This window comes from Hemibagrus wyckioides, linkage group LG25 (assembly GCF_019097595.1).
Source record: "Hemibagrus wyckioides isolate EC202008001 linkage group LG25, SWU_Hwy_1.0, whole genome shotgun sequence".
Lineage (NCBI taxonomy): Eukaryota > Metazoa > Chordata > Actinopteri > Siluriformes > Bagridae > Hemibagrus > Hemibagrus wyckioides.
In genome coordinates this window covers 13,806,474-13,829,407 of record NC_080734.1, presented here as the reverse complement: position 1 = coordinate 13,829,407, position 22,934 = coordinate 13,806,474, and the positions used below count along the sequence as shown (strand labels likewise).

The following is a 22,934-nucleotide window of genomic DNA, read 5'->3' as shown; positions in this document are numbered from 1 at the left end:
TGAGAATTTAATAATGTCGTGGTACGAATCAGATTAATCAAGGTGCTTTTATACGGAACATAATAATACTATTTAGATCGTTCATAAGACATAAAGGGAACAAGAACCTAGAACTTTCACATAATTCAATTTTCACAACCTTTGAACATAACCAGTATTTGAATTAGACTAATTTTAGATCAAGATGCCATGATCTTATACTTGGAAATGAGATCGGATTGGAATCGGATTCCATTCTGCTTGCCGTGACTGCAAGCAACTTTGACATGATCATGCATGTGATCATACACAAGAAACAAATGTCCTTGAAGCACACCATAATCAAGTTTTCCTATAGTCTAGCTTTATATGGCTTAACGACATTAGCTTATAGAGAGCAGACATGATGTCAGGGACTTACTCCATACTGTATGATGCTCAGCACTAAAAGCTGAATATCAGTGTTTTTCCAAACATGGAAAAATGGGATTGGTGTTTCCCTAATTTGAGAGAAACGTGTAAGCAGGGACGGTTAAATTAATGTTCGTATATGTACAGATTAACAAATAGGAAAATGTTTATCCAGGGGTAGAATGCTAGCTCTGTCCATGGGAAGGAAATATAAGACATTTTGTTGGTGGGTAGCATCCAGCTGTAATAATGTCAGTCATGCTATTTTATTTGTTTTTGTGTAATTCAGTGTAGGAGGTATATGTGTTGTTTTGCCACCTATTCTGTGCTTCTGTGAGATTTGGAGTAGCGTCTATAGAAAGTGTGAGGTTTTCGGGATTCCCTTTCAGCCTGAATCTCATCTGTTCTCTCTTTCACAACTCTCACCCTCTCATGAGTGTGTTTTTGCCTCTGTCAGGACATGACTGTTCAACGTCAACCATTTCTTTTAATGCTACAGTGCCGTCTGTCTCTTCAGTTTGATTCATCATCTGCCATACAAATCAAACAATCCCAGCAGTCCACATGAAATAAAGAAATTCAAATCCTGTCACCAGTTTCAGTTTTTATCTCATCGCACTACAGAGTGTTGTCAGTAAGTTGTTAGATGTGGAAACACTTCTGCTGAAATCATAGTTCTCTGTTATACAGATGGCTCAGAAAGGTCAGTCCCCTCACTGTTGGATTTCAGTTTATTAATATGATAATTTAGTGTAAAATGCCTGTATGACTCAGAAAAGCCTTGTGACATACGCAGTCCTGGGGGATTTTTGTGCAGTTTTTTTCCCCGTCAAGCGCAGGTGGAGTTCATATATTATTTCCTTAGACAGTGACTGCCTGCTTCTTTCAGCTGAACTCTTTTCCCTGTTATTAGGACAGCCGTGATGGGTACTTTACTGGGGCAGCAGAGTGAGTTTATTCAAGGACTTTGAAGTAGGTGGAAGTTAGGGATGTTTGCTTTCACAGAGTGACTGAGAGTCAAGCCACATTGAGAACTCCCTGTAGAGAAACAATTTTGAAACTCACTTCAATGTCAAGGAGAGCCTTAAAGAGGTGTCCGTTGTGACCTATAAAACCCCCTGAAAGAGGAGCTAAAGAATATACTCAAAGTAACTAAAGGATTTCTGGACATTTGTCATGTGTGATGTCTGTAGGTTGATTATGACCACCTAACACAGGAAAAATGTGATGTCTGTATAAATCGCATAGATGGATGTGACTTCATGATGTACGCATGGGTGAAGCCTACCTAAAACCTTCAGAAAAGTATTACTTCTCCTTAAAGCAATCTGTATCTTGTAGTTCTGTGTTTTAAACTCAGACAGTACTACATTTCGTTTCATTTCGTCCAGAGAGGGTAGAAAAGAGCACTTCCTTACACTAAAAAAGTGCAAAACTCTTTTATTTTCATACCATGGGATGTAATGGAATCTTTATATAATATTACCTGGGATTTTTCTACTGGTTAATTTATAGAAGATAAAATGTTCTGTTATCTTTTGCAGGCATGCACAAGGAAAAATTACTGACATGACAATTTTTTAACAGGTCTAAAATCCCAGAGGTACTCCAGTAATATTTACATAGTCCCATTGTAAGACTAGTCCACCTGAATAGGCGCTAAGCAAATATCTACTTTCAGTCTGACTGCTTTACACATTAGTAATTACAGGGTTGCTGATTATTAGGGAACACAGAACTTCTGACATTGTTGATGTGTTTGTGTGTGTGTGTGTGTGCGCGTGTGTGTGTGTAGATCCATGCCTGTATATTCCACGCTTTGCACACATGTTGGAGTTTGGAGAGAAAACTCACGAAGTCTCCATGACTGCACTGAGGCTGCTGCAGAGGATGAAGAGGGACTGGATGCACACAGGACGCAGACCATCTGGACTCTGTGGCGCAGGTACTGAATGATTCTTACACTGGTGTCAGCTTTGAAAATATAAAGGAAAAAGTCCAACCCAGAACATAATAATATGGTTATATTGGAATTGTGTAGCAGCAGCGGTTTATAACTTCACTCATTTCTCATCGAAGTGCTCTTGAGAAAGAAATGGCTTTGTGCTGTTCGTCGGGAAGAGGGTGAGCGTTTTAAAAGGAAGCAGGTAGCATCTGCAGACAGCATTTCAAAGCATCTGCTCAAAAAGCACTGGTCGTAAACACCTAAAACATATTATTCCCCATGGACAGAACAAACATCTGTTGTCTGTTGAAATGTTTTTGACAAACCCAGAGAAGCCAACAGTCTGTGTGAGAAGAATTAGTAAAAGCCAGCAGTGTGTGTAAGAAGAACTCAGAAATCCAGTAGTGTGTGTGTAGGACCCAATCCTGCTGCAGATTATAACTATGCAATTGTTCCTCCTTCAGACAAGTGAGAAAACTGAGGACTTGATTACATTGCAATCTATCTATCTATCTATCTATCTATCTATCTATCTATCTATCTATCTATCTATCTATCTATCTATCTATCTATCTATCTATAGATAGATAGATAGATAGATAGATAGATAGAACTGAGTGTGTGTGAGAACTTAGCTAGTTTATTGGTGCTGTTTTCATTAGTAGTTACTAATTATTAGTTATTAGTTACTAATAGTAGTAGCTGAATAGCCAAGTTTGAAAAATGTAGCTAGCTATTTCCCACCTATCTTTAGCCAGAATAAACTCTTATCAGACGGTTTGGAATCGCCGTCGCTCATTAACACCTGAATAACGTTCAAAGCATTTCTATCCATTACCAGATATCGCGACAAAGTCACTGTGATAAAGGTCCACTCCGCTGCCAACCTTATCAGCTGCTAGCCGAATGGAATTGTATGTGGTGTAGGAAATCACTGACCAGACTGAGACTAGACAAACATCTGGATGAAACAAGCTTAATCTAAAAGTCGACCTGTCATGAAATTTCTTCCCAAATTAAATCTTGGATGCCAAGGAAGATCACAGGTTAATTATAAAGATTAATATGCAAGTCATTCAGGGTAGACTTTTTCCTCAGGCACTGTAATGTTTAGCATTTCCTCATGCTGTTGAAAATAGGTTGTCCTTGTTGCCAGGTTCAATGAGGAAACGATCAAATGCGTCTTTCTGTGTCTGGAATATATACTATGCCATGTCGATACAGATTATTAACAGTAATAAAAATACAAATTAGTTACGAAGTAGATTTTGCAATATAAAATGTGTCACACAAATCAGAACCTAAAATTTCATGTTATAAAGACATACTGCAGGCTTATTTTTAAAAAACCAAACCATGATGCAAATCCATACTATGTTTGCTATAGGAATTAAGATGACTTGCTGTGCTGCAGAACACACCTAAACTAGAAGCTCTGCACATCCTGTTTTGCTGCACAGACCCCTGGTCATCCATCTGAAGGCCAGCATTTAATCTCTGTTCTCTGCCGTCAGCAAGATGCCCTCACCCCAAAACAGGAAATAAGCCATTTCCATACATCCCTAGTTCTGTTTTTTCTCAGTGTCTTACCTTCTATTCTGTTAGAATCAACAGTGTAAATGACCCACTCTGGTAGCACTGTTTTTCCTGTTGTTACGCCTCTGTGTTCAAGCACCATCTGCGTCACCGAACACTGACCCGAAGGCACTGAATTTTTATTATTTCTTTCTAGTAGAAGCTGTAGAAAGGTGTTTAGTCCTTTTTTTAACAGCCAGGGGCCTGATCAAGACTTTCTCAATCTTATTGAGTTTGTGCCCTTGGCCACAATAGTACTGTCTCTCTCACAAATCTTTGTACTCACTCGACATGCGCTTAAACGCAAGGCAGTGGAGAGCTGAAAAGAGTTAAAAGCTCATTGAATTGTTATAACAGCACCACTTTCATACTTGAACGAATAAAAAATAAACCCAACGTGATGAAAGAAGCTTCCCACACAAAGCTTGTATTGTGCATCATCTCCAAAGTAATGCAAATCGTATTTCTAATAATTTGATGCTCGAGACTAGAGTTGAGACTGTTTACATCCTATGTTTACAGACTCATTGTGAGGAAGCACCTTAATAAAGCGCCAATAAATGAATAACTTTCCGGCCAGTATGAAGTGACAGCAGTGCGAGTTAACAAGCTTGATTTGCACAATAAATAGTCATTCAATAAAAGTTAATTAAAGTTATCATTTCATGTGTTTATCAGTCCATCGAGTCAAAACATACTGCTAGGTTCCGTCGTCCATTTTCAGGAAAGACATAAACCTATAGAAAAAATGAAAAACAAATAAAGACAGTTTCAGAGTTCAGAAGTTCAGCTCCTTCGTGCAGCTTTGCAAGACGTTTTAAGTATTAAGAAGATAAGAAGATTTATGTAATAAGAAATCAGCTAACTTTGTAGTTTTAACCACAGCTTTACATACAAGATTTATTCTCATTTATAGCTACTGATAAACCTGCTATACTACAGGGTTTCTAAATCTATTCATTTATGAGGCCTTATTTTTAGTGAATTCTCAGTAATGTTGGGAAATCTGATAGACCAGCACACAGATGCTTTGGGAACATGTGAATGAAGTAAGCCCCTCGCTTCACAGTCTTCGAGTCACAACTAAAGCCATTGTTCAGTTTATTCATTTTTTATTTTACTATAACAATACTTTTTATAATAAGGTTATGTATATTACTTTTGTTTAAAATTCACTGGATTTGGTCTTGCTCTCAAAGCTTGCTGTAACAATCACTTCAAACCGAACTTTGTCTGAAAAAGATAAGGTTAAGTTGTAGTCATTCTACCTCTGAAAACGTGGGCTAGTTGCATAAAGTAGGCACTGAAACTTTTATTGACTGAATTCAGGCTGTTTGTGTAATGCTGCATAAAGCAGTTGTGGGCACTGAGCTATAAAACTGGCAGCAGAAGCAAGGAGACTTGTGCAGGCAGGTCTTTGAGATCATGTGCTCTACATTATTGCCATGTAAAGGTGCCACATCACTCCGAAATTTCCTCTTATTACCCGAGTAGAATTATAATAGGAAATGGCTAACATTTCAATCTTGCAGCTCTGTTGGTGGCAGCCCGCATGCACGAATTCCGCCGCACAGTGAAGGAGGTCATTGGCGTGGTGAAAGTCTGCGAGGCGACTCTCAGAAAGAGGTAGGTGCCTCCGCTTTATGTGTGTGTGGGTTTCTCTTAGACTACCGTATATGTGTCACTTGTTTAGGAATATCTGTAATAAGATGTATGCAAGCTCTGGTTTGTGGATTTGCTGCCTTTTGTTTTTCTTTACTTTGTGCTGCTTTACAAGCTGAACATATTTTCCTTATTTTTATATTACCAACAGAACTGCACTGATATTTTTTTTAGTGCAGCTATTGACATCAGAATGTTTCACGCTGCGGGAAAAAAACGCTTCATGAGAGCCCTTATATGATGGCTAAGTCTACATATAACAGAATGAACAATATAAAAATGCCATGATTTAAAGTAGCAGTATGTAATTTTTTCGATACTAGTTCAAAATTATATGAAGGCTGTGTAATGGCAAGAAGTAGGATTATATGATGGCTAAGTGTACATATAATAGAATATTCAAATGCTTGATGTTAGTAAGGAGTGAATGATATAGACATCATTTAAAGTAGCGGTATGTAACTTTTGTAATACAAGTTCAAGAACTAAGATCGTAATTAACTCCTGCAGATATTGTAGTCTCCTATGACTAGGTAAAAAATTAGGCCTAGTAATGAGAATGGCAAAGCAGTGTGAGAGCTGACAGCATGCAGCCATCTGAGTAATTTGTTAGGAGAGACCTCTATAGCAATTTCAAACTAAGACAAAAGAAGAGTTTAAAGCAAAGTGGAATATATTGCTCAGAGTGGGATGCAAATAATATATGATAACTAATATGCACATTTCTTATAGTTACTTTAAAAGACAAAATAACAAAGCACCAGAAATCGTTAGATTTCTAACAGCAACTGCTGCTAGGCTTCACCCAACCCAGCAAGATGCCCTAAGCTCAAAACAGTAAACACACCATTTCCATTCTTTCCTCAAGTTTTCTGTCGTTCAGTGTCTTACCTTCTATTCTGTACCTTTGGCAGGATCTGAAGAATTAGTAATTTATCACAGTATTCAGGGACACATGATAAGAAAGACTTTGATATAAAAGGTGATCTTTTCAAGTGAAAATTGTAAACGTCAAGGTTGATAGACCCATTATTTTTTCTCCCTCCAGTCATTTCTGCACATTCAAAAAAGTTCCATACTACAGTTTTAAAATAAATGCCATATACATGGGAAAGTCATTTGGTAGCCTGTCATTTTACCATAACGTCTTCTTAGGCTGACAGAATTTGAGGACACACCGACCAGTCACTTGACTATTGATGAGTTCATGCGAGTGGACCTGGAGGAGGAGTGCGATCCCCCGTCTTTCACTGCTGGCCAGAAGAAGTTAAAGCTCCAAAAGGTTTGTTTTGTATAGCTTATGGTGAACATCATACCTATACATCATCATGCCACTTCTATCCTGTTAAATTAACCAGCTGCATTTTTCCAAAATGTAAAATTCGTTTGTTTATTTCAGCTGGAACAGGAGCTGTCCAAGAAGCTTGATGAATACCAAGGTTAGTTTCCTCAACTGAAAAAGACATCGATGTTTAAGCGTCCACTAAAGTCAAGCCCCTTTTTTCAGCCTGCTCTCAGCAGTATCTGTCCGTTTCATTTTTGTGCTTGAACTGACATTTTAATATTCTATTGAAACAACGTGAAAAAAATACATAACCTCAGTTAGGATTTAGAGCAATGTTCAGAGTTATGTTAAGCATGTGCTATGAGGATTGAATATGAAAACTGCACACATCAGTATTCAGAGCTCATATGTAAACTACAGACTTAAACACTATTCAGAAGTTGCACAAGAGATATGGACATAGGGGGATTCTGACTGTGGACTTACTTATGCATTTCTCATGCACAAGTGAGGAGCAGTATGCAGCGGTCTGCAGTGGTCAGTATCTATTAAAAATGGTCCAAGGAAGGAACAGTGGTGAACCGGCGACAGGGTGATGGGCGGCCAAGACTTATTGATGCACATGGAGAGTGAAGGCTGGCCCGTGTGATCCGATCCAACAGATGAGCTACTGTTGCTCAAATTGCTGAAGAAGTTAATGCTGGTTCTGATAGAAAGGTGTGCATGATGGTAGCAAAAGGGGGACCAACACAATATTAGGCAGGTGGTCATAATGTTATGCCTGATCTGTGTATATATAAATATGACATTATTATTATATGACATTACTTTATTAATTAATAGGCACATTATTTTACAAGAGAGAACATCAAATTATTAATAACACTGAGATTATTTAAATCGATTGACATAACTTTAACTGTACACAAGGTTTTTTAAAATAATTAAAAAAAAATAAAATGTTAAATATTACATTTGTACTGGATCAAGTGCTATTTTGTGGACCAAGATTTTTAATTCAGTATTTGCAAGCTTCTCATCTTTTGCTTTTACGTTGAACGGTGTTACATTATATAGGCAAAAAGCATGCAGACAAATCTCCCCTACGTACTTGTTGAACATCCCATTCCAGAGTTTCCCTCCGTTACTATTTCCATCTTCACTCTGCATTTTTTATTCCTGATTAAAAGCACATGCTTACGCTTAAAGACAGTGATCTAGATGCTAATGAAAACATTAACTCTGACATTTCTAATTAAGAGATATCTGGCAAACCTGGAGGTGTGAATTACACACAGGTAATTTGCCTAATCTGAATTAAAAGCCCAGAAAACTGATCTACTTCTCCTGCGTAAATATTGACATAACTTTGGAAACGAACTCTGAATATAGCACTTAGGCGTTCAGTTAATGCTGCATACAGGATTCGCAGCGTGACGTTTCTTATGCATGTAAGATCATGTTTTAAAATGGGGAATGTACAGTCTGAGAAATGTTGTTGTTTGCCAGAGGCAGTGCTGTGATTGAAATTCAGTGCATTTGTTTGTCTTTATAGGTGAGATCAGCTCCTATCGGGATGAGATTGAGACGGAACTGGAGAACAGCAGGCCTAAACTGAGAGGAATTTATGCCATGTATGCTAAAGAAGGTACGGTACTCCACCCGAGTTTGTTCAGTTTGGCTGTTTTTTTTCTGTAAATGTGCAGTTATATTACGGTGTTTTTCTTTAAACTCACGCTACTGTTTGTTTACTTTTTTGTAATTAGTGTGTAATTCGGTAGCTACGTTAGAGGAATCTTACACTTCATTTTAAATTAACATGGAGTGGAAGGATAATCGCTCCTGATGATTACATTTACAAATCCCTCCTGTCTGTCTGTTAGACACCAATGGTAGTCTGTCTCTGGTGTCGGACCTCGAGGGAGATGAAGAGGAAACGCAAGATGAGGAGATGGAGGCTGCAGCTCAGCACCTTACTGAGGACTTCATCAAGCAGGTGTTACCTAATCTGGAGCAGGGACCTCAGGGGGGCACAGAGGCACAGGAGCAGGGTAAAATGGCAGCAGAGCTGCCCAGCGGCTCCACCCATGTGCCACTGACTTCACTGCTTGGCCCGCTTCCCAGCGCTGCCAGCCTTGGCCTCACAGACTCCATCCGCCATTGCCTGACTGAAGAAGGGGAAGATGGTGAGTGGCTGTAGTATCCGTGTCCACCATGTGGTTCCTTGGCGTTATTATGTCCCACGATCTGTTGATGCCTAATTCGATTATGATAAAAAAGATGAACTACAGCTGTTCTAGTCACTAAATGGTCTGTTTATTTTTTTTTTTGGCCTGGCTGTATGATTTGCATTAAGTAGAGACATACGAGATCATTAGAGATTAGATTTTTTTAGTTGAATTAATTAACAGGAAATAGTGTTTTATATGTTATAGCTTATATTCTGTCCTTTATTATTACTGTTCAACATTGTACACGGGTAGATCACTGCTTGCCATAAACACATTTTTAATAGTTTAGCCTCTATTGCTACATTGTTGAGGTCCAACAAAAACACTTCTTGTGGATTTGGTCTGATAGTCATGGCTGCATTCAAGTGCCTTACCTTTTGCTTCAACTAATTTGCACCATTTAATTCTAATTTAATCTATTTAACCCCACACTATTACTTACTGATAGACTCTCAAGGCATTTCCCGTTTTATCTACCGCTTCAGCTTCGTTCAATAGTGATTTCAGGCAATTCTTTTGGCAAATGCTCTATGGTTCATGAAAACAGCCAGAACTCATTTTACAGTCCTTCACAGTGTGGGAAAGTCAAAACCAGTGGAAGCAGGATTTAGCCTCATCAATAGAGCTAATCAATGCAATCTCTCCTGATCTGCTCGACCCGTAGGCCGTATATTTCAGCTAAAACTCTCAGGACTCAAATGAAGTGCTTTGTCCTGAAGCACTACCACATGCCCATCTGTTCTGTAGGCATGTTTTAGAATGATCTTATAATCCTGCCATTTAACCGCTAACCAAAGAACCTGAAATATAAAATTATAAATCTGCATTTTATATCAGTAATTCTTTACTGTACCGAAAAAAGCATGGACTATGCTAATGTTCCAGATGTAGCTAGAAGCAGTGATTGTTCTGTGATTGTCTGTAGCCTATATCTCATCAGTCTCCTTCAAGAAAGGCAGATTTATAAATGATTACGATTAGCATTCATGTTCATATAAAGCATATTTGCATACAGAAAACAAAAACAAAACGAAAGACATTAAATGAGATGTTTGCTACTATTATTGGGACATTATAACACAACACATCATTATAACACAATTTGTACATTGAGTTTTGATCAGTTTGATATTAGAATTGGTTATAAATTGATTTCCCCTAAAATAACTCAGCTCTTAAATCTTACTTGTCACTCTAAGGCATTTTAATACAAACCACATCCAAATAGTTTAGTATCTTCTGCTGCAGTTTTACCCTTTTTATGAGTGTTTTTTCTTGAGATGGCTTGAAGGATTTCAGGACATTTCAGAAACACTCACACAACTTTGCAGTGATGTCTGGAAAATGCTTTAGGACTGAATATTTGTTTGTTTTATGGGACGATTGCCATCCTGAAACTGCAGCAGAGAATTAAAAATAATATAAATGATTGTTAAAATCATATAAAATAATACAATATAAAATATTCACAGAAAATATCAGGATAAATGCACAGTGCTGGAGGTTTTAGGTTTTAACACATCATACAGGTCTTTTGCTTTGACGGGCTCATGGGCATTTTGTGTGATTAGACAAGAGGAAATCAATACATAAACAGGCAGTATTTAATTATCATATGTTGTCAGTACACTAATAGGTACAGCACATTAGCTAGTATTGATACACAACGCATCAATGAAATTGATCTTGACTTAGTTAGGATTGTAATTAAAAGCATGATCCACTCAAAGAACATTAACCTTGAGGTAATGTGCCTTTGGCTGTCATGTTGTGCTGTTTGGTAAGAGGGCTCTGAAGTGTTAATCCACCCATCATTTATTAATGCTGTCTTTACTAACACCTCAAAATGCTATCCAGAATGCTTAGCCAAGCAATACCGTGTTGCTCTCAGCACTCAGCACCTGCTGGCCGTTCGAATTCACACCATTCCCTTTTGCCCCTTGACCCTCATCTTTGCCCTGTCATTGACCTGAATAGTTGTTATTGACTCTTTGCTGCTCGAGGCTAGTGGCAGCAGCAGAATCGTCCCCGGGGCCACCAGGAGAGGCGTGATGAAGGTGCACAGCTGTGATCCAGACTGGAGCTATCTGCTGATGCCGGTGACGAGGGAGTCTATGGGCCTTTCACTGAGTGGCTGCGAGCCAATATTATTCCCCATCATCTCCGTCCTTTGTGCAGGGGAGGCTGATGACTCTGCAGTAGCAAAAGCCTCTTAGAGTCTCTGGTAAACACAGCGTTATTGCCATCTCCTCCGCAGGAACGAATCCACCTCCTCAATAACCTCAACAATAACAACAAAATGTGCAGCAGACTGCAAAATCTCAGCACTTGCAGACACTTGCATAATGATTTGTGTGGATTTTCATGAGGAGATGGGGGGGGGAGTGGGCTTACCTGCAGAGTGTGGATAAGGATTGGAAAAAAAAGGTCAGGAAATAGAGACTGTCGCATTGTTGAGATGGGAGACCGTGAAAGTGTTAGATAGACATAGGTGGAGAAAGTGTGAGCTGAGGATTGGGAAAAAGAATGTTTAAGAATGTGCTTGAAAGAGGAGGAGAGAGAGAGAGAGAGAGAGAGAGAGAGAGAGAGAGTGCGAGACTAAGCAGCAGTGTGTGGGACCCCACCATCTCTCTCTCTTTCTCTCTCTTTTCTCTCTCTGTCTTTCACACCCTTTGTCACAAGTACAGCAAGGAAAGAAGCGCTCTTAGTCCCACAGCCTTTTTCCCTTCTTCTCATCAGTGTCTATTTAAAGCAGCTCTATTTCTGACTGGCAGGCCACTTTTAGCCCAGAAAAGGGTTGTAAGTAGTTCATGCTCATGTAATCAAAATATTTTTTTAAATGCCAGACGCATTTTAGTATATGAATGAGATGATGCATAATGGGTCTAAATGAGGCATGGTCATGCATGAATGTGCCCAAAACCCCAGTGAGAAGTGACAAGGAAAGCCCTCTATAGGTCTTTTAGCCACGGTTCCATGAACCTTGATTGAACCCTGCCATTTAAAAAGCAGCACAGACTGAGACTTGAACTGGAGAGAAATGATCCTTTAAAGGAAAAAAAAACCTCTCTGTCAGGCTCTTGACAAATAATTGAAATCAGAGGCCTTTTGGATATTGAGCGCGTGTAAAGACAGTAATCCTCGGCACAGTTTAGACCGCAGAACGCATTCAAAGTGCATTATCTGTTCATCAGATCAGCATTTACCAGAAGCAACCAAGCTGCTAGAGTCATTTCGCCATTCACATTGATTTTGCATTATTATTCCAGTGTCAGCCTATTGTTTCCGTATGGGAATTGTAGCTGCAGCTCTCATACGCTGAAGCGTTCGCATCTGACAGGTTTCACAAATAGTAACGCCAAGCTGTTTCATTCTTCTGCTGAGTGAGCCTGACTCTGTGCTCCCCTCCCACCCTTTCTCCCTCACTGGCTGGGCGCTCTTCTGCTGCCATAAGCCTGTGCTACTTCCACTAGTACCATTGTGGGTAAAAAAAAAACCAACAAAAAAACGGGTCTAATGGCTGCCATGAGCGCTGGCAGCTGTGCGTGATTTGGAGTGATGGACCCATGGCCTGAGGTAAAGGGAGAGGCAGAAAGAGAAAGTGCAGCCGAGGAAGGGGGGACGTGTCACGGCAGATGACAGCTATGCTCCGTAAACGTTCAGTGGATGACATTCAGCATGAGGATTTAAAAAAGAAAAAGAAAAAAAGTGCCAAACCCTCCACAATCCTCCACAGTGCTTAACCTTTCAGGCAGAGGTAGATTGAAATGATTGACAGGATGAAAATATGCTGAGGGATTCTGGGAGAATAGCTCATTTCTTTCCCCCTTGATCCCATAATACCGGGATTCTGAAGTATCCTCATGTAGCTGCTATCTTGCTATCTAGCATACTGATGTCAGAAAGGTGCCGCTTTGTTTAAAATCATGTTCCCTGTATGGCTCAATCAGTTGCACCAATAAAATCAGAAGGTATAAAAATTACTTATTATCATCATTCATATTTAACGTTCTTGAATATCAGTAGGACCGGGCAGAATATGCACCCACAACATTTTGTTTTCCTAAAGCTGTGCCAAATTTGGCTATTTTAGCAACCAGTGGTGTCAGACATGCGCTAGAATAATTGACAGATATGAAAATGTGTTAGCCAAAATAGCAGAATGGATGTTAGTAGTTCCTCACAGCCACAGGCGTAGAGACTGTATGGTGCGCTGGGGTCTGTGTAGGCATGTGTGTGTTTTCTGAATGTGTGTGGGAGCACTGCATTTTTCTCAGAGGATGGATTCTGATAAACAGTATGAAGTAGCTGAGCCATGACATTTACACATATTTTATCTCATATAGCCCTTTGACTCTACAGCACAAACATTGGGAACAAAAGGTGCAGCTGGGAAGAAGTTCCGGAGGTTGGACTACTGTATTACACACACACTTTCCCTCTGTTGGTACGAACGTGTATGAATCCCAACTTTAACTTTCCGTGTTGATTGAGACTTTTTTGTTGCTGTATTTATATCAGTCTGTCACTGTTTATATTCTTCAGCAGCCAGCTCTATTAATAGTGTCTTTCTGAGTCGGCTAATTTCTATTTTTCATCCTCAGCGATTACCCTAAGTGACTCGAGCATGTTTTCACTGCTAGTTTAATCTCCATCGTGGCATTTGGCGTCAAAACTTATCTATTTATTTGCATAACGATTCACATGACTGCAATTATGTCATTTGAATTATGCTAACTCGAGTTCACAGGCATTTTAGAGTCTCCATAAAACATTCCCAGCATTCAGGCTTCGACTCAGAGTATGTTCTCCGTCTTATCATGCGCAGCATGTTTGCTGTTGTTTAAAGATATCCCCCAGCTACAAGTATCACTTTTCTAGCTCTTCTTCTGCCACTCTGTATTACATGCATTACTAAAACATCTCAAACCAAATGACACGGTTGTGAGCCGAAGTCAGACGTTCCCACTGCTCGTTATGATGACGGCTGCATTTCCTCTGGCTTGCTCTTGCTCCACCTGGTTGCTCAGCCTGCGGATGACCTTCAGGTCCCTGTGCATGGAGAGCTACGCAGTAACCCCGTTTAACTCTAATCTGCTGGAGAAAAGAAGCCTAATCATACCGTGCTGTTTTCTTCCCACTATTCGCTCAGCTGTGGCTGTGCAGTTGCTGTAAGGAGCTGCTGTGATTTGCTCCACTGAGTTTGATATGTGACAGCCACTGCAAGCCCCATCGCATACTCCAGTGTGTATACGCCAGGCCATGCTTGGGTGAGGTTGCCACTGCCAGCTTGTCAAAGAGAGACCTTTTGAAAATCTATGAAAAATTAGCTTACCTAGGAAGAAGAGTTGAATAAAGAATGGAAGAAAGGTGGACAGGAGGGAATATGTTTATTAGCTAGCCCAACTGAGAGAGCAAAAAAAGCTCCAGCGTGCTTCAGTACAATCTTCTGGTTGCTTAGAAACTGACTAGACTTAAAGTGGCAGCAAATGTAATTTAATGTCATTTTCTTTGCGTCGTCTTCAAAATCAAACCGCTGACCAATCCTCCGGCTATGAGGTGCCCTGATCTGTCTACACATGCCACATAAAAGATTATCAGAGTCTGTCTTCACTTTCATGTTTAACCTGATGGTGACTTATAACAGGAGAGTTTTAAGCCGGCTTTACACCAGATTTTATGCTCGGTTTCTTCAGTTTTTCCACATGTTCCTGTTTCTGGGAAGACCATCTGTCATCCGTGCATGCTAATTAATGCCTGCCGAAAAGCGTTCTACTGTCAAACTTAATTGCAGCTCGGCACCGATGTGTGTAGTACAGCATACGGTAGGATTCAGAGCGAGTGGTGTGTGCTGTAGTTACAGCTCAAACATATGTTACGAGAGTGTGAAGCAAGTTTAAACATAAAACACACCAAAAGAAGAACAACTTGTTGTTATAAAAGTCAGTAAGGTGTAGCTTTCATTCGCACATCCATTTTATGTGCTTCTTATCCTACACAGCAACACCTGGATCCTGTTCCAGGGCGGGGTACAAGTGGACAGGGTGGCAACCCATCACAGGGCACAATCACACACACACACACACACTGTGGACAATTCAGAGATGCTAATCAGACCAGAGTACCTGGAGGAAACCCCCAAAACATGGGGAGAACAATGCAAGCTCCTGGAGGTACGAGGCACATGTGCGAACCACAAAACCTCCCAATATGTAGTTTATTTGACTTGTTAAACCATAATTAAAAAAAGACTTCTTGTCCGTAAGCCTGATATGTCCACTGGTTTTATTGTCCACCAGCTTATTGGCCTGGTTTAAATATTAAGGTCAAAATGATCAACTGAATCATCACAGGTCAGTGAGCATCTTGTTTTTGCTAAAATATGATTACATTCATCGTTCCTCACCTTTGACCTTGGGAGAGTCTAGCAGCAGCTGATAATGACACTTTGTACTGTGTCAGGGGAAGCTGTAGCTGCTGATAACATTAACCAGGGCTTATCATGTTACAAAAAGGGGAAATGTATGCAGTCAGTGTGATGTCTAATAGATCTGCATTGACTGCTGCAGAAGAGCAGCACCTTTAACTCACACTGCCGGATACCCAGTGAGCTCATCGTGGCTGTCTCCGACGGTTTTATTCTAATTGTAAGATCTTCATCGTGTGCTTGTTATCACGGAAGGACGGCAGACAGCTTTTTTTTCTATCTGTGTGTGTGTGTGTGAGTCTGTAGTCTCTTACAATCTGAATCTGAAATGTCTCCGACTCCACACAAGCTCGAATGGGAATGTAAGCTGCCTGACAAACTGTGACCCAATTTCCTTCCTCATCCCTCATGTAAAATCAGTTTCTTCTTTAGAGCTGCTGCTTTTTTCTAGTTTTTCTTTGACCTAGCTGTTCTTTTTAAGGTGTGTGCATGTGTGTGTGTGTGTGTGTGTGTGTGCACACATACGTGTAGTCTTGGTCATGGTGAAAGCACCACTCAGTTTAGATAATGAACATCTGAGGAGATCCTGATCTTTACAGTCCCGTCTGATTCACAGCAATATTGCAGGTCAGCTCCCTCATGCTCTTCTCGCCGCTCTTAATTATCAGGGAAGAAGCTTTTTCTGTCACTGTCGGCTGAAAACCGAACGTGGCGCGCTATGCTGAGCTGCAGATTTGTGCATCCCAGTTTAGCTCTGTATCATTTAGGCGCCAGGGAGAAATATATTTATAGGCATTATTTCCGTATTCCACATGCAGCTAGAAAAGACTATTCTATACAATGTGTAGCAGTGACATTCGCTCCACGTTATAAATAAACAGGTGTATTTTAAGTAGAAGGGACACACCAGTGTAATTACATACTGTTGGTGTCTGACTGATCCTGACTTGATATCGGATCGGTGTCTGATAGGGCTGCGCTGTTCACCGCGAACGTTCAGGGATCATTGATTTTTGGCTTCCTCGATTAATTAAACATAAAGCGTTGCATTGGTAATCTAAAATTAGCTAACGGGTGCATTCTGTTGTTTCAGACGCATTAAATCGCAAGCTTGTCGTTTGTATGAAACCGCAGACAAAGGCAGAGTTTTTCTGCTTCACCGCCAGAAGAAGGTAAATAATAGGATTCGTGCATCCTTAATTCTGAGAGTCAGTGTTTTTGTTTGCTTGTGCGGCATTGTGTGCTTTGTGATCTGTTGGTTTTTTTGTTCTTCTCTCCCTTTGTACTGAAACTAGACACATGCCTTACTGTAAAAGCTAACTGTGTGTAGCAACAGACAGGTGTGTGCTCTGAATAGGTCACGATATTCTCATTATCATATTACAGTACAGATTTTTTGAAAAATTTGCCTAAGTACATAAATTGAGCGTAGATATAAAAACAGTTCTTTCTTTCTTTCTTTCTTTCTTTCTTTCTTTCTTTCTTTCTTTCTTTCTTTCTTTCTTTCTTTCTTTCTTTCTTTCTTTCTTTCTTTCGTTCTTTCTGACTATTAAGGCTAATTACTGAACAGCAATGGCAGGGCATGTGTTATTGACAGAGCTTCACATGACGCTGTAACACTGCTCCTTAATGAAATGGAAGTCTAATTAGGACTGGAATCCTGCGACTTCCCCCGTTTCGTCGTCTCCCCGGCCTCCAATCAAGCAGACAGACGATTCTGTTTCATTTAAAAATGAGGTACTAGGCTGAATTATCTCCCTGCTAGTGTGCCCTAGTGATAATCACTAAATCATGCCCCAGAGCATTTGCTGGGTTAATGGAAAAGCGTGGCCAGAAGACCAGATAAACAGCCGCTGCCTGCTTTTTATAAATGTCATCTGTCATCTGTCCAGTGACACTTTTCACTTGTGCCTTCCAAAAGGGTAAAGTCGCTACCGCTTCAAAGGATTAAGGTTAACCCATGCTCTGTCCTCTTTATGCTCGGTGAACATAAATTGACAGTCGGCTGACCTTATGCTAAATCCAGTTCACCTGAGTTATATTCCACAGTCACAGGTTTATTGTATATAGAAAATTGAAACTTAAATATATATAAAAAGCTAGGGCTGATATTTAGTAATTAAAACATAGTTTTATAGTTAGAGGAAAAGTTAAAGGAAAATAATCAACATTTTTTGCTTTTTATATACGACAATACACCAACCAGGCATAACTTTATGACCACCTGCCAAATATTGGTGTTGGTCCCCCTTTGGCTGCCAACAGCCCTGACCCTTCTATCAGAACCAGCATTAACTTCTTCAGCAATTTGAGTAACAGTAGCTTGTCTGTTGGATCGGATCACACGGGCCAGCCTTCTCTCCCCACGTGCATCAATGAGTCTTGGCTGCGCATGACCCTGTCGCCGGTTCACCACTGTTCCTTCCTTAGACCACTTTTGATAGATACTGACCACTGCAGACCGGGAACACCCCACAAGAGCTGCAGTTTTGGAGATGCTCTGATCCAGTCGTCTAGCCATCACAATTTGGCCCTTCGTCACACTCGCTCAAATCCTTACGCTTGCCCATTTTTCCTGCTTCTAACACATCAACTTTGAGGACAAAATGTTGACTTGCTGCCAAATATATCCCACCCACTATCAGGTGCCATGATGAGGAGATCATCAGTGTTATTCACTTCATAATATAAAATAAATAAAAATAAAATCTGCTTTTATTAAATAACGGATTCTGAAATGTGACAATGCTGTTGTCAGAAATAATATCTTATAATAGAAACAACAGCTTCTTCTCTCTGTTGCAGACAGGGAAGCGCTTCTGCTCCCTGAAGGCCAACAAAAAGAAAATGAGGAGGCGTTTTTTCCAGCAGGGCAGTCGAGCCCTCAAATAGGACTAGGACTAGAACTTGATCTTTTTCTGGACCTTTCTACATAACACTGAATACTTCACCATTGCATATTGCATAATAATTCTTTAACCAATAATCCAATAATAATTGCACACATCTGTAGTTATATTTATATTATATTATATTATAATAAATATATAATTTTCTGATTGTTATTATATGATATATTTTTCTCTATTTTTATTTTATTTTTTAAATTTTTTATTCTTTCTTTTTTTTGACATGAACAGATGACCATACTGTGTATGGTTGTGTATATGGCAAATAAACTTTAATTTAAGTTCAGTATTATTATCTTGTTCACACAACTGAGTGGTTGAGGATTAAGGGCCTTGCTCCACAGTAGGGCCCCACAGTAGCAGCTTGGCAATACTGGGATCTGAACTCACAACCTTCTGATCAGTAGTCCAACAGCATAACCACTGCATATTTATTATTGCATTTAATCGTGTTATATTTATATCATAGTCGTATTTATGCAATTTGGACTAAAATGGCTTTCCATAGAAAAGATGCATTAGGCTGGATTCCTGTGTCACAGAGAAAGCATGTGTTTGCCTTCACCCACCCTGGTCGCTATCAGTCTTATGATAGAAGAGAGCTGGTTAGTGGGTGACCAAATTGGGAAAAAAATGAGAGAAAAGGGAAAAAAAAGTTTCTGTTGTAAGAAGCAACAAGAGTAAGGTCATAATGGATCATGGGAAAAATACACTGTTGTTACAGATACCAATTATAAACCTGCAAATGAAGTAGAATAATAAATCAGCTCATGTTTCTTTAGGGCATTAACTAATATATGACTTTTTCTTTCTTTCTGTGCCTGCAGAGGACAAGTCAGATAACGGTGAGCTTGATCTGGAAGGCATCGACGAGGACGAGATCGAAAAGGTCTGTGCCTTGTGAAGATATGAAAGATTTAGAGATCTTCTTATTATTACATGAAACATCAAACGCCATCCATATCTCAAAGCTCTTACAGCCTGTTAGGTGGTGATGCTGTAATTCATGTTCACAAACCTGCTAGCCTGAATGGCTGCACGAGTTAATCAGCTCATTAAAGAACAATCTGAGATCTTGCAGTCTTGCTGTGTAGCATTACCCCCTTATCAACCTGCTCTCCCCTTTGCAGTACATTCTCAGTGAAAAGGAGGTCCAGGCTAAGACAGAGCTGTGGATGAAGCAAAATGAGGAGTATCTAAGGGAGCAGAAAGGTAAGAGTACAGAGCGATGAGCTTTTAACGCACTCATTAATGCACACTTGGTTCTCGCGGTACAGATGGCTATCAAGCCGGCAGGTGTGAAGCCCAGAAAAGGGGGAACGTCTGGGATAAAAATAGAACTTAATGAAGTGAAGGGATTTGTTGCTTTAAAAACCCATTTGGTAAAGTGAGCGAGTCCCTGTGAGTGAATTTCAAATCAAATTTCAGGATATTTACCTTCCTCGTGTGTTCAAATATGAATAAATTCAAGATAAAGCATCCTTCATTACAATTAGGTTTCATTTGTTACATCACTGTAGGTGTAGCAAGAAGGTTTTTATCTTTAACTGCTGCAGGTCATTGTGTATTAGACCAGAATTATTGGCACCCTTGAGAAAGATTGTCGTAAAATTGTAATAATTAATTGAAATAAATTCATTAAAGGAAAACATTCAACTGAATCATGTTCCCATTAATATTTTATGTGTTTTAAGTTCACCTGAATGTTTAGGAACTCAAGCCGTTCTTCCATACTATCCTGTTTCACTGGCGCATAAATATGAGTTAACACAAAGGCCATATTCTCATAGCCATTCATCAACATCGGGACAATTAGAGAATACACAAATGAAATGAGCCAAAAGTGTGGTGACCTTCATACATTATTCAGTGGCTATAAAAATGTCCACATGCCTAAAAAAAATGTTCATACCCACTGATTAATTAAGCTGTTTAAAACAACTGGACCTATATTGAAATGACATGGAACAGGACACAAGCCTCACCCCCACACACGCTGAGAAGGACCATTAGGGAGGCAAAAACCTTCTCTAAGGATCACAGTTAGCGATTTACAAAAGATTGGTAGCATTTTTTGGGTCACCAAACCTGGAATTAGACTTGCCAACAAAGAAAAAAGCATTTTCTTTTATTTAACCACAAATATAAACACCTAAATAAGGATAGTTATACAGAAAAGATCCTATGCATGATCCTATTCATTAAAAAACTTTATTCCTCACAGAATCAAGTGTTTGACCTAGATATCCCTCCTGTGACACTGAAAACATGAGTGTGCTTAATAGAAGAATCTAGATGGGTTGACCTAGGACCTTAGACCATCTAGAGAGATTTAGAGAGATTCTGAATCTTTGCTTTGTCCTCGCTGATCTTATCCAGCATTGGAGGGAGAAAATCAGTTATATTTGCAAATGGAGATTGTACACAGTAGTGCTAATAATCGCTACATGTGTGGTTTTGTTGAAATTATTATATGTAAGGCTTATAATGTGATCAGAATAAATATGCTCATACTAAAGGTTAGATTTATCTCATTTGCTCACTGTGAGATTGTAGATTTTGTTTATATATCATAATCTTATCATATCGCTAGCATACAATTAAGTCAGGCTTGCAGGGTGAGACCTGTGTAATCACAGTCGTGCTGACATTCAGTAAAACCCCATGATTGTGAGAACAATATTGCTTTTCTAACAGTTCTGTAAACAAGAAATGAATATGAAGTAAGTGACATTTATAACTCTGTTTATGTTTTGCTCTGTTGGCGGAAACAGATCCTGAAGAACTCGCTTTATATCACATCCGATAGCTCGCTATCTAGCTAACGATGATTTGTAAATTAACGTTGAAGGAGCTTCCGGTAAATTTGGCGTCCCTTCTTACTTTGATCAGCATTTATATTTTAAGCCAGAAGTTATTTTGTTTGCTATGTCTGCTGATGACATTGCTAACACTACTGTAGGAACAGGTACAATTATATTTATGGTAAATATAAGCGCTTGTGGAATGCCAATCACGATCATAATAGTGGACCAGAACTAACTGTTCTATAATATACAATATATACAGGTCTATAACAAGTAAGATTAGTGCTGAATAAAATCCATCGTCTTTACTTTAATTAAATATGTATACTTAATTAAAACTCAATTAAAAGTGAAAAATGGAGGGAAAATGAAACATTTATTGCAAAAATAGATGTTCAATCAGCTACTTGGTTTTATTAGTATTTTCTTTTACTAGGGTAGTGTTGTAAAAGCCTGATATCTTCTATAAAGCATACCAACATCTACATATAACAAATCCTCTGAATTCTATTTGTTCTGGTCTTTTCAGAAAAAGAAGAGAGGATAGCTAAGGAGAAAGAACAAGGGATCTATAAGGAGAAGGTGAGTTTATCATGTTTGTGACAACACTACGCCGGGGTCTTGGCCCCTGCCCCGCTCTGGTGCTAGTGTCCTCAAACACATCCCTGTCCGTGGGATCCATACACTTTCCATTTGATCCAGGCTACATCTCTGGTTTCAGCCCAGACTCCCTGTGCTGTGTGCACTTAACCTCTTTATATTGACATCTGCACTGCTGGACCTCTAATAAGATGCTGAGAAGCTGGTGCACATAGCATATACAGAAGTCAGGGCTGTCATGCTGGGATTTGCTCTACTCTGAAACAACTCTGGTTATGGAGATCACTCAAGATAATAGGGGCTGAATCACTTTTACGGGCTCCGTGTTGATATCTGCAGGGTTCCCACTGCGTGGTTAATTTCTGCGAATAAATATTCGCGAATCAGCCATAACATTAAAACCATCTGGCTACTTTTGTGTTGGTCCTCCTTGTGCTGCTGAAAGAGCTCTGACCTGTCGAGGCATGCTGTGGTATATAGCATCAAGACATTAGCAGCAGGTCTTTTAAGTCCTATAAGTTGCAAAGTGGGGCCTCCATGGATCAGACTTGTATGTCATTCACAGAAGCTTGACTGGATTTAGATCTGAGGAATTTTCAGCTGTCTACATGATATAAAAGAAAATGTGAATCATCAGAACAGGTCACCTTCTTCCATTGTTCCATGGTCCATTTCTGATACTTACGTGGCCATTGTCGATCCTTTCTGTGGTGGCTTGTCTGCAGCTATTCAGATCCATAAACAACAAGATATGATGTACTGTGTGTTCTGACTCATTTCTATCATAGCCAGCTTTAATATATTCAGCAATTTGTTCTACAGTAGCTCTTCAGTGGGATCAGACCAAACAGGCTAGACTTTACTCCTCACACTCCCCACTCCCCTCACTGCACATCAGTGATCCTTGGCCCCTCACTCCACCAGTCACTGGCTCACTGGCTGTCCTTACTTGGACCATGTTTGGTAGATACTAACAGCTGCACATCAAGAACAGCCTACAAGACCTGCTGTTTTTGCAGATGCTCTGACCTAGTCATCTAACCATCACAATTCGTCAATAGTTAGTCGCTGAGTTGCCATTTTCCTGCTTCCAACACATAAAA

General features: G+C 39.6%; 1 protein-coding gene across 1 annotated transcript in view; it reads left to right on the top strand.

The window, feature by feature from the left end:
- Nucleotides 1–22,934, top strand: part of brf1b (BRF1 RNA polymerase III transcription initiation factor subunit b) — a 59,872-nt gene that overhangs the window by 21,186 nt on the left and 15,752 nt on the right. Inside the window, exons 7-15 of the mRNA XM_058379097.1 lie at nt 2,186–2,335; nt 5,443–5,536; nt 6,728–6,854; nt 6,972–7,011; nt 8,413–8,505; nt 8,741–9,043; nt 19,252–19,313; nt 19,555–19,636; nt 21,761–21,813. Of these exons, the coding sequence (XP_058235080.1) occupies nt 2,186–2,335; nt 5,443–5,536; nt 6,728–6,854; nt 6,972–7,011; nt 8,413–8,505; nt 8,741–9,043; nt 19,252–19,313; nt 19,555–19,636; nt 21,761–21,813 (1,004 nt within the window). The remainder of the gene's footprint in view (nt 1–2,185; nt 2,336–5,442; nt 5,537–6,727; nt 6,855–6,971; nt 7,012–8,412; nt 8,506–8,740; nt 9,044–19,251; nt 19,314–19,554; nt 19,637–21,760; nt 21,814–22,934) is intronic.